The sequence below is a fragment of the Podarcis cretensis genome (genome assembly GCF_951804945.1).
Source record: "Podarcis cretensis genome assembly, chromosome: 3".
NCBI lineage: Eukaryota > Metazoa > Chordata > Lepidosauria > Squamata > Lacertidae > Podarcis > Podarcis cretensis.
In genome coordinates, this window is record NC_137172.1 from 18,002,287 (window position 1) to 18,014,908 (window position 12,622).

General features: G+C 47.7%; 1 protein-coding gene across 1 annotated transcript in view; it reads left to right on the forward strand.

Moving 5' to 3' along the window:
* The window catches only part of MRPS5 (mitochondrial ribosomal protein S5), a 47,582-nt gene that overhangs the window by 4,989 nt on the left and 29,971 nt on the right, over positions 1-12,622 (forward strand). Inside the window, exons 2-5 of the mRNA XM_079968898.1 lie at positions 1,544-1,681; positions 5,710-5,835; positions 7,223-7,456; positions 10,863-10,897. Of these exons, the coding sequence (XP_079825024.1) occupies positions 1,544-1,681; positions 5,710-5,835; positions 7,223-7,456; positions 10,863-10,897 (533 nt within the window). The remainder of the gene's footprint in view (positions 1-1,543; positions 1,682-5,709; positions 5,836-7,222; positions 7,457-10,862; positions 10,898-12,622) is intronic.

Genomic DNA, 12,622 nt, shown 5'->3' on the forward strand with positions numbered 1-12,622 from the left:
TAACTAACTTTAATGCAAGTCTATTTTTAAATATCAGCATTTCTGTATTGCAGGAAGTTGGACCACATGACCCTGAGGGTCCCTTACAACTCTACGATTCTGTGATTCTTGTAACTTATTGAAGGGTTTTGTTAACATGGATCTTGACATTTGAACTTGTTCTGTGAAGTGTTTTGATTAGTGTTGCTATTTTCATTTATTAGTTGCTCTTTTCAGAAAGGTGAAACTCAAAGTGACTTACAGAAACAAACAGTAAATAAAAGCATGAAAGCCAAGAGTAAAAACAATCTAAAATGCTCACCAATGAGATATATATATAAAAGAGCAGATCCAGCTCAACCCTATTCCACTAAGTCAAAAAATTATGGAGCAATGACATCAGTGAATAAGAATGTGGGGGTTTTTCTGCCTGTCACCTAAACATGGATTGTGATGGCACCAGGTGTAACGCCTTAGGGAGAGCACTCAACAAGTGGGGAGCCACCACTGAGAAGGCCCTTTCTTGTGTTGCCACCCTCAAATTGTTCTAAGAATAGAGTTCTGAAGGCTGGCGGTGGGAAGAAAAGCCCTTGTCCCCCCCCCCCAGCCTTCAGAAGAGGTCGGGGGACAGACTGTCCCCGGACCTGGTCTGAAGGCGGTTTCCATAGGAACGCATTGATTGATTTTCAATGCATTCCTATGGGAAACCGTGCTTTGCAAGACGAAAAACTCGCAAGAAGTAAAAACTTGCGGAACGAATTAATTTCGTCTTGCGAGGCACCACTGTACATTTTTTCTGTGGGACCCCTGTGGGGCTCAGGAGCCCAGCTATGTCACCCCTTGCCTGCAGAGCTGGCAGCCCCTCACCCTTTTTCAAACACCCTCCCTTGTGGAGTGTTCTCTCAGCCTCCTCTCCCTACTGCTTGGGATTCCTCCAGGCAGCCACTGCTGCCACCCCTAGTCTCTGAGCTGCCTGCCCGCAACCTCCGGCCAGCTCCAAGAGTCCCAGAGGCACAATTCACCTGTGGAGCTAATAGCCAGGGCTGCTGCAATAAACAGTTGTGCAACCCTTTGGGAGGCAGAGGTGTGAGAGGGCATCGCAGGAGGGATGGAAGGAAAGAGGGACAGAGGCCAGTGTTGCTCAAGGCACCCCTGACCATCATTCAAGGCACCCTGGTTGAAAGCCACTATCTTATGGGGATGATTGGCACTCGGGATGCAGCATAAATCAATCAGTTAGATTAATAGATCTAAAGCCTATTAAGATTTCTGTTAATAAATCTAAAAATAGTGTCCCCAATGAATTAGGCAGTCGGGGTTTCAAAAACCATTCATCATTTTTAATGCAAAAACGGCAAGCGGCAGGATTGTCTTAGAAGAGACATTCCCCCTTTCCTAAGAAGGCGTGTGCATGCACTTGTCCAAAAAACCAAGCATAATGTGCTTCCTTTTCTTCTTCAGAAGTATTATCTTATTTACGTTAATTTAATTTGTCAGCTAACATTTCTTTAACTGGGTGACAGCCCTGTTGGTTAGGCTAACCTCTCTTTGCTTCTCTCCCCAGGCTGCACCTTGATTCCAGGGTCTGGAGTCAATTGTCATTATGCTACCTTGGCATGTGCTTTCCAGACGCATTGCTACATTTCTGGCCCCCGCGACGTGACAGTGCAGCCATGCAGGCGCAGCAGCTTCTTCAATAAATGTAAGTCTTGTAAACAACAGGTCCTGCGGCTTATAACCAGAAACAACATTTGCATAGCTTTTCTCCCCTCTCAGGCCACCATCCTGTATCCATTTAACCTGCCCATTGAAGCCCTTGAAACTGAGCCTACCTAACTGGGTACCAAAATGATTTCAGTAGGAGGGAGTTGAACACATACTTAGGCTGCACATGTCCTGATGTGCTCACTCGGGACATCATGTCCTCCACGTAAACCATGAGACTGTCTTAGTGCATCAGCGGCCTAACGTGTGGCCAGAAATGAAATTGCTCAGATTCACACAGAATTGGATGCCAGAGTCTTGAGGAAGCATCCAAAGCACCATCTGGTCAGGTTATTGTGGATCAGTTTGATTTGTGGCAGTCTGAGAATGTGGAGGTGCTAGCAGCAAGAATATTATTGGCACAAAAATGGAAGCAAGAAGAATTACTGACGAAAGAAGAATGGCAGATGAAATTGATGAACTATGCAGAATTTGATAAATTAACAGGAAGAATTCGAAACTTGCGGGACCAGAGATTCTTAGAAGACTGGAGTAAATATATGAACGATTTGAAAAGTAACTGTAATGAACAGCTTATGCTAATAGGACTGCAAGAAGTTCTGTAAGGAGGACTATTTGAAATATTGCAAGAAAGACTATGAGGAGAATTATTAGTTAATGATAATTAAGAGTAATAGAGAAATTAAGAAATGCAGAATAAGTGATAAAGAACAAAAAATCATCAGAGGTGTTGACGGAAGTCTAAAATATTGTATAAGATACAAAGTTATGTTATATGATTGTTGGAAATGATATGTTAAAAAAACCAATAAAAATGTATAAAAAAATTTAAAAAGAGAATGTGGTGGTGCTATAAGCCCTTAAGAAGACTTGTGTGGGCCCACAAGGGCTGAGCAACTATCACCCAGTCACCAATATCCCACTTTTAGGCAAGGTGTTGAAGTGGGCTTCATGCCAGGATAGGGTACCAAAGCTGCCTCAGTTGCGCTTGTTAAAGCCCTTAGGAAACGGATGGAGAAGTGGTTTTCTTTGACCTTTCCTCAGCTTTTGATACCATCAGGAAAAGTACTGTTGGATCAGGCCAAAAGCCCAGCTAGTCCAGCATCCTGTTCTCACAGTGGCCAACCCAGAGGCTTATGGGAAGTCCAGAAGCAGGACCTGTGCCACAACACCTATTTTTTTATTCCCAGCAACTGGTATTCAGAGAATGCTTCCTCCAACAGTGGTGAGAGAACATAGTCATTAATATATATAAATGCAGTAAGTTGATCCCAACTCTTTATTTATTTGCTTATTATTTGTATTCAGCGTGGTTCGCACTTCAAGACAAGGGTTGAGAACCATTGACCCTCCAGATGTTGCTGAACTGCACAGAGGTGTAGCGTTGGGGGTGGGGGCAGAGCAGCAGTGTCCCCAGGAGCAAAATTCTGGAGGGGCGCAATGCTCATGCCCCCTGTCCCCTGGGCTGCCCAAGTCAGAAGGATGAGAAAGGCATGCAGCCACTGTCACCAGCAGCGCCAGCAGCCATGTGCCTTGCCGGATCTGCACACCCCAGCCTCTGGCCCACGCCTCCACTCCAGCTGCCCAGTCCACTAAGGGGGCAGAACACTTTCCCCGCTTTGGAAACCGGCAGCCCACGCTACACCACTGGAACTACAGCTCCCATCATCCCCAGCAAGCATAGCCAATAGCCAGGGGTGATAGGGGGTTGTACTTCGGCAACCTGTAGTGGGGCAAAGTTTCTCCACACCTGGTTTAAGGTAACATTTATTACACCCAATACACAAGTGTGAAGGGAAGAGGAAGAGAAGTGCATGGAGGCACCTTTGCATGTGATTGAACTTGGAGAGAAGGAGCAAAATAACAGAGAGTCCCAGCTGAGCTGGCAGAGAATAATAATAATAATAATAATAATAATAATAATAATAATAATTCAGAGTCAAATTAATGGCAACCATTGGGCTAGAATTCTATGAGAATTACCAAAGGAGGCAGTCAGACTGTGCCTTGGCCAAAGGCCTGGTGGAACAGCTCTGTCTTGCAGGCCCTGCGGAAAGATATCAAGTCCCGCAGGGCCCTAGTCTCTTGTGACGGAGCGTTCCACCAGATCGGGGCCACGTCCAAAAAAGCCCTGGCTCTGGTTGAGGCCAGCCTAACCAAGGCCATGCTTTGGATCGATTGGATAAGCCTTCCTGGATCTGACCAAAGCCTTATCTGGAAGCAGCATCCTGTTTTCGGAGTGGCCAACCAGATGCCTATGGGAAGCCCTCAGGCAGGACTTGAGTGCCACAGCTCTCTCCCCCTATAATGCCCCAGCGGCTGTCATTCAGAGGCATGCTGCCTCAGATCTTGGGAGGTGCTATCCAGCCATCACAACGTGTTATCAGTCTCTTGTCACAATCTGTGCCCTTTTGCTTTGTGATATTTAACTGTAAGGAGCCGAATGCCTCTTGCATGCTTTGCTTTCCATGGCAAACATTTGAAGGCCCTCTTCTGTGTCCCTGTGGCTAGTTAAGAGCTCAAGAGCTGGGAATTTGGGGGAAATCACACGAAGTGATCAATGTCCTTTGACGCCGGCTGGGCACTGTCACGGTATGAGGTGTTGCAGGAGACTGGAAGGAGCACTTAGCGGCATTGTCACCACAAGCTGTGCATTGATTCCTTTCTGTTTCCATTCCTTTCTGCCTTGACTGTGGAAGATGGAGAGGCAGCAGGGTTGGGGAGGGAGCAAGGCTGCTCCCTTTTAAGAAGTGATGGTTCATGTGGCTGATGGGAGGAGAGGAAAATAAGTTAGATACAGGATGCCAGGGGAGGTGAGAAGAAAATAAGAGTCCCTCTCTGGGTTGGGGTCTGAGAAGAAACTGTTACTGAAAAGGAAGCTGAGCAAAGAATAGATGGAGGAAATCTGTGAACCAATTTGCAAGTAATTTTTGACACAGGCTACCCTCATTGTGGCACTGTGGGTTAAACCGCAGAGCCTAGGACTTGCTGATCAGAAGGTCAGCGGTTCAAATCCCCACAACGGGGTGAGCGCCCGTCGCTCGGTCCCTGCTCCTGACAACCTAGCCATTCGAAAGCACCTCAAAGTGCAAGTAGATAAATAGGTACTGCTCCGGTGGGAAGGTAAACGGCGTTTCTGTGTGCTACTCTGCTTCACCAGAAGTGGCTTAATCATGCTGGCCACATGACCCGGAAGCTGTATGCCAGCTTCCTCTGCCAATAAAGCGAGATGAGTGCCGCAACCCCAGAGTCGGTCACGACTGGACCTAATGGTCAGGGGTCCCTTTACCTTTACCCTCACTGCAGTCATTCTCGGTCTATATACGTCTCTGCAATCACATGGAGAAAGACCTGTCTGGGCCTGGCCTGAGCTTTCTGGACCTGCCCTCTCATTGTAGTAATCTTAATAATCTTAACCTTGAGGAGGGGGGACAGAGGGCAAAGCCAGTTGGGGGGGGGGAATTCAGCAGAACATCTGCTCTGCATTCAGAAGCTCCTCAGCATCTCCAGGTGGGGCTGTGAATGCCCTGCTTCTGAAATCCTGGAGAGACACTTCCGGTCAGGTTAGACAGCATTGAACTATATGGACCAATGGTCTCCGTATGAGGCAGGTTCCTATGTTCCCAAGTGTGGGTATTGAAGTTGGTAGCCACTCATCTGCTCAACTGCAGCCCATCTTCATAGCCGTGTTTCCAGACACACACTCATGATTTGGTAGGCATTCATATTCAGCAAGCCATGATGATGATGATTCAAGATTGTTGTGAAGAAGATGTGAGCTTTATCCATCCAGAGCATTAATAGGTCAGGCTACAGACCCAAGATGCCCGTGACCTCATTTTTGATCCCGGCAAACGGTCTCTCGGTGACACTTCAACACTTTCTCAAGGCACAGTCGGCTTGGCATACCTTAGATTAAATGACACCTGAGCATGTTTTCCCCACCCCACCCTTGAATTTCTGCTGTTAAGAATTTGGATGAGTTGTGTGCAATATCTGTTTCAGTGACGGCTGATCAGCTCTGGAAAGGCGTTTTGGCAGAGAGTGGTGCCAGTGGAAGGAAGGGAAGAGGGAAGAGGACCAAGAAGAAGCTGAAGAAGGATCTCAATAGAGGCCAGATCATTGGCGAAGGTAAATCCACAACATAAGCAAGAGGCCAGAAACCTCTTTATTCATATTGAGTCCCTCTAAGAGTGAACTCTGGGACGCAGGTGGCACTGTGGGTTAAAGCCTCAGCGCCTAGGACTTGCCGATCGAAAGGTCGGCGGTTCGAATCCCTGCGGCGGGGTGCGCTCCCGCTGCTCGGTCCCAGCGCCTGCCAACCTAGCAGTTCGAAAGCACCTCCGGGTGCAAGTAGATAAATAGGGACCGCTTACCAGCGGGAAGGTAAACGGCGTTTCCATGTGCGGCTCTGGCTCGCCAGAGCAGCGATGTCACGCTGGCCATGTGACCCGGAAGTGTCTCCGGACAGCGCTGGCCCCTGGCCTCTTGAGTGAGATGGGCGCACAACCCCAGAGTCTGTCAAGACTGGCCCGTACGGGCAGGGGTACCTTTACCTTTACCTTTTAAGAGTGAACTCTAGCTCTACTCCCATCAGCACTCAACACCAAACCAGGGCTGCTGAGATACGAAAGCGAGATATCTGCATGCTTGGGGGGACCCCATAGTTTGCAGAAGTAATACATATAAATAATTTGAAACCCTATTGAGGGCACACACACAATCAGCCAGCTCCAGGAGATCATAGTTAGCCACAGAATGCTAAGTCTAGGAGGTGTGTAAACAAGAAAGTAAAAAATACTCTGTGTGAATATCTGATTCTGCAGTGTGCACAGTGAGGTTCAGGTACAACAGTGGTACCTTGGGTTACAAACACCTCGGGTTATAAACACTTCAGGTTACAGACTCCGCTAACCCGGAAGTAGTACCTTGGGTTAAGAACTTTATCTCAGGATTAGAACAGAAATAGCACAGCGGCAGCGGGAGGCCCCATTAGCTAACGTGGTAACTCAGGTTAAGAACGGTTTCAGGTTAAGAGCGGACCTCCGGAATGAATTAAGTTTGTAACCAAGGTACCACTGTAATTCCGCATGTTTGCATAAGTGATTTTTTTCCACATAGCGAATGTTTGTAAAGCAAGACCTGTGCGTACTGTATTTTTATTTGTTTTGAAATACATCCGGTCCCCCAGTCCCAGAATGGGACACCCCCACCCCCAAGTTGGCTAAATAAATGTTGCTTATTGCTTTTGGTTCACTGAGATCATCCTCTTCTGTGTTCTATCTCAGTGCACTGCTTTGTCAGCTGAAGCAGGTTATATATCCACAAACAGAGAAATAAAATGTATTTATTATCAATATACTTAGTGCATGCTGTTTTCCTTAATTGTAGCTTAGCTCCCCACCCCATTCATCCTAAAAAGCAGTTGAATTTTAACACCGGACGATGCTTGTTGTACAGCTTCAGCTGTGATCTGGGAAGTATCCTAAGTCGTTCTTGTGCTCTCCATCTGCCTTAGGACGCTCAGGTTTCCTCTGGCCTGGCCTCAACGCTCCGGTACTGAAACAAGGAGCAGTCCAGGCCATTGATCAGCGGGGTAAAGAGGAGCAGGAGAAGGTGCAAGCAGAAAAGCTCCGTCTGCGGGAAGAGTTTGACAGGAAAAGAAAGATAAAGGTGAAGAGGGAGAGAGGATGGACTGGAAGATCTTGGGGAGGTATCAGCCTAGGACCCCCGGATCCAAGTCCTACTGGAGGTAAGATAACTAGGTGCATTCTAGTTGTTTTATTTGTGCATGTCTGTGTAGCTCAGTGGTAGAACATCTGCTTTTCTTAAGGCGCTATTGGGGTTGCTAATAACTCCCTTAAGAAAAGGTTTCTATAAGCTACAGTTTGATCAGGGATGGGGAACCTCGGGTTCAGGAGGTGATGTATGGCCCTCCAGGCATCTCTGTCCAGCCCTCAAGACTCTCTTCTGTTAAATAAATCACGATACAGTGCAATGTGTCATGTGTTGTTGTTCGTCCGAGGTTGCATTTACCTAATTTTAAGGCCTTCTAAGGAACAGGTGGTTGTTATTATGTCCCAATATGTAAAATCACAGAATTCAAAGAGGGGGTACTTTCTGTATCCCATAACTATAAATTGTCATCTGAACTTATGAGTACAGTGGTACCTCAGGTTACATACGCTTTAGGTTACATACGCTTCAGGTTACATATGCTTCAGGTTACAAACTCCACTAATCCAGAAATAATACCTCAGGTTAAGAACTTTGCTTCAGGATGAGAACAGAAATCGTGCTCCGGCGGTGCGGCGGCGGCAGGAGGCTCCATTAGCTAAAGTGGTGCTTCAGGTTAAGAACAGTTTCAGGTTAAGAACGGACCTCCAGAACGAATTCAGTATTTAACCTGAGGTACCACTTTATCTTAAAAAAAATATGTGGGCAACCTGCCTGACTGCTCAACGCGGTTTGCAATGGACAATTGAAAAATATACAGATAAAGCAACACCAAGAAAATATAATAACAAGAACCTAGGAAGCTGCCTTATACTTGGCCCATCTAGCTCCATACTGCATACACTAACCGGCAGCAGCTTTCCAGGGTTTCAGGCAGGAGCTATCCCCAGTCCTGCCTGGAGATGCCAAGGTTTGAACCCGAGACCTTGTGCGTGCAAAGCTCTTCCACGGAGCCGTGGTCCTTCCTTCGTTAGCCTAAAGAGCCATAGAAGGCTGTACAGTGACTTGGGCAGTCGATCTGTTTAACGCAGAAGTACTTCTCTGGCTGGCGGTGATTTTCTAGGGTCTCTGGCAGACAATTTATCTTCTTGAGCTGGAGGTGCCGGGGATGGAACTCCGGGGCGACTACATGCAAATCATGCACTCTGCCGCTGAGCTATGGCGCTTTGAGAGGTTTCTGGTGTTTTAGAGCGATGTGTCTGATGTGACATGCCGCTTGCCATGCTCTGCTTGCCTGCCAGTGGGAGTTGGCAGCCTTGCAGAATGCTGTCCTCATTTCCAGCACATCCACTGCAGCCCCATCAGTTTCCTGGAGCAAGTCCCTAACACCTGCAGTGGGCAGAACTGGGTGGGAATGGGTGCTGTGCGGCCAGCATTTAGAACCCCGGTCTGTGCAAGGTACTTTGGCTCAGCGCTGTTCCCTTAACGCTTCAGAGATGTTGCAGTGATTGCATCTGACTGATTACAGGCTCCCCACCCCGGCAGCCTTTTCAATTGAAATGCAGAGCAAGATGGCTGTTAACTCTGAGACATGACTTGATTTGAAGTGCCTGGGGTGGTCGTGCATCTCTCCCCCCCCCCCCCAAAAAAAAAAAAACAACAACAACCACACAACTTCCCTCTGTCTCTGTGCAAGCAACATGTGTTGGATAAGACCTGAGCCCGTTTATTTGTTTGATTTGCATCCTTGCAAACCGTTTGATAGTTGGTCACTCAGCATTCTCGTTTCTAAAACAATACCCTGCTGTGGTGTCGGCACGGTACATGTGAGCCGTTTATAGCCTGGCTGCTCCTGTTAGACCTTAAAACACCCGGCCATCTACGCCTGACTGCACAGCCAGCTTACGGTATCCCTTTGGCCGATAGCATGTGCAAGGAGGCAGCTCTAAATTTAGCCGAAAATGTCATTGTCTGTATGCAATCTGTTCGCTTCCTAACATGGCATGCTAGTTTTAACACTTTGCAGAGCTTTTAGCAGTGGGGAAGCAGCAGGAGAAACACAATAACATTGGGACTCACCGCGTTCATAAAACTGCCTTCCTTGTCTCCCCCATTCTTCTTTCCTTTGCCACAAATGCAAATGCACAAGCGGAGTTGAAATTTGGGCCCCATCTCCTCTATACCTTTTTAAGCACCATTATGCCACTTCAGGTGGGACGCAGGTGGCGCTGTGGGTTAAAGCCTCAGCGCCTAGGGCTTGCCGATCGAAAGGTCGGCAGTTCGAATCCCTGCGGCGGGGTGCGCTCCCGCTGTTCGGTCCCAGCGCCTGCCAACCTAGCAGTTCGAAAGCACCTCCGGGTGCAAGTAGATAAATAGGGACCGCTTACCAGCGGGAAGGTAAACGGCGTTTCCGTGTGCGGCTCTGGCTTGCCAGAGCAGCGATGTCACGCTGGCCACGTGACCCGGAAGTGTCTCCGGACAGCGCTGGCCCCTGGCCTCTTAAGTGAGATGGGCGCACAACCCCAGAGTCTGTCAAGACTGGCCCGTACGGGCAGGGGTACCTTTACCTTTACCTTATGCCACTTCAGAGGGACACGGGTGGCGCTGTGGGTTATGTTGGAGCCTGCCGTTACAAGTGGCACTTCTTTAGCGTAAAATAAAGACGCAGAAAGCCAGTAATATTTCCTAATATGAGAGAGCAGCTCGTTCAGACTTCTTCTCCTCTCGGGTAACTTTTTATTGTCCTTTGTTCTGTCCAGCCGCATGGCCGTTTGCCAATCTCATGTTACCTCATCCGGTCAAGTTTTTATTACCCTTTTACCATATAAGGTAATCATTGCCCAGAGGAATGTCAGGGGGCACCCTGCAGTTTTTACAAGCCTCTGACTTGCCGATCAGAAGGTCGGTGGTTTGAATCCCTGCGACGGGGTGAGCTCCCGTTGCTCGGTCCCAGCTCCTGCCAACCTAGCAGTTCGAAAGCATGTCAAAGTGCAAGTAGATAAATAGGTACCACTCTGGCAGGAAGCTAAACGCCGTTTCCGTGTGCTGCTCTGGTTCGCCAGAAGCGGCTTCGTCATGCTGGCCACATGACCCGGAAGCTGTATGCTGGCTCCCTCGGCCAATAAAGTGAGATGAGCACCCAACCCCAGAGTCGGTCACGACTGGACCTAATGGTCAGGGGTCCCTTTACCTTTACCTTTACCTGTGCCAGTCATGGCTTCCCCCCCCCCCCAAAGATTCCTGGGAACTGTAATTTGTTATGGGTGCTGAGAGTTGATAGGAGAGCCCTGGTTCCTTCACAGAGCTATGCTTCCCGTAGTGGTTTAATAATCAGTCCCTCTTCCCTGGGAACTCTGCATGGCTTGATCCTGCTTGAATCAGACCTAGGAAAGATAACATTTTATACAGCTATATAGAGAGAGACGATGCATTTATGTGTATGTGAGTTGTACATCTCTGACTTGAATTTTCTTTATTGACAGAAACATATGAAGATTTCGACTCCAGAGTGATTGAGGTAAGCACTGCAAAAAATCTGCAGGGATTCACACCTTAAACACAAAATGCTTCTGGTCTTGCCATCCTTTGCCTATAACTCACTCGTAATGGGAGCTGGGGAATTCTGAAATAGCGTTATTACAGCTGCGGAGAAAAGTGTGCTATTCCTTTGGCTCTGCCACAGCGCCCAGTTCAAAGGACTCTTGGATAGAGTTCAAAGGTTGCAAAGCTGCAAAGTCAACCATTAGGTTAGCCACTAGAATTATAGAATTGTGGGGTTGGAAGGGACCCAAGAGTCATCTGGTCCAAGCTTGAGAGAAAGAGAGGGTTTTCTGCAAATGTTTTTTCTAATTTGCGTTCTTTTACCCCGGTAACGAAGCCATGAACAAAACAACTTTTGACTCTCTGCTCTTGGAAAAGCAATAAGTAGCCTGGAATCCATCCCACCTTTCCTTTGCCTTGTTTACATATGTGTATTAGCTAGGGATTTCTTCTACCTGGTGCATTCATGTCATCCAGGGACGAGGAATACAGACCCAATAACCAAATACAGCCCTGCAGGCCTCTCTGCCAGGCTCTGTGGACTCTCTTCAAACCACATCTCTTTGCCAGTCATGCCTCTTTCTTACGCCCATCATCTTACTTCACACCCTCCTTTGAAAAATTATGTGATTGTTTATATATAGACTTTTTACAAACTATGCATTCGGAGGATTTTATTTTCATTTCCCTTGCCTGGTATGTCATATGTCCCTGACGAACCCGCCTTTCACTTTCAGAAGTGCCGGTGTAATGCTTTTTTTAAACTTCCAATGAGTGACCACTTGCCCCTGTTTGAATGCCAAAACATTGCTTTTGTGTGCCATCTAATCATTCTTTTGCCCAGAGCCAGGATTCAATTTGCATGTGTAATCTATGGGGATTTGCAGTTAGTCACAGCTCCTGTATGATGTAAGAGTAAAGGGACCCCTGACCGTTAGGTCCAGTCGTGGACGACTCTGGGGTTGCGGCGCTCATCTCGCTTTACTGGCAGAGGGAGCCGGCGTACAGCTTCCGGGTCATGTGGCCAGCATGACTAAGCCGCTTCTGGTGAACCAGAGCAGTGCACGGAAACGCCGTTTACCTTCCCGCCGGAGCAGTACCTATTTATCTACTTGCACTTTGACATGCTTTCGAACTGCTAGGTTGGCAGGAGCAGGGACCAAGCGACAGGAGCTCACCCCATTGCGGGGATTCGAACCACCGACCTTCTGATCAGCAAGTCCTAGGTTCTGTGGTTTAACCCACAACGCCACCTGCGTCCCCCTGTATGAGGTACTTGTTTGCAAACGTGTACATCATAGGTGTATTCCTAAAAAAATACACTGTGCGAAGTGTTCCTATTGCCACTAGCTCATGGCTTACTATTAGTGAAGATACTCATATTCTGCATTTCAGATTTCGTAAAACATTTTGCAGCCTTTCTGAACCTGCTTTCTTTTCCGTCGCTTTCGAGAGCAGCTTGAAATTGCATCCCATACGTAATTAACTTTTGTACTGAGGTCAGCAGATTGTTGAACCCAGGGTTAGAGCATTTTCAATAGCGTGCCAGTTTTCGCTTATCGTTACTGGGAGGAAAGCCGAGGTGCTCGCCGAAGGCACCTAGCAACAACTCGGATCACAATTCCATGTGGGCTGAAATTTGAATTTCAAAGCAGCATGAGTATCCTTCGGCAGGGTTTCAATTATTTCTGGGGTGGGCAGA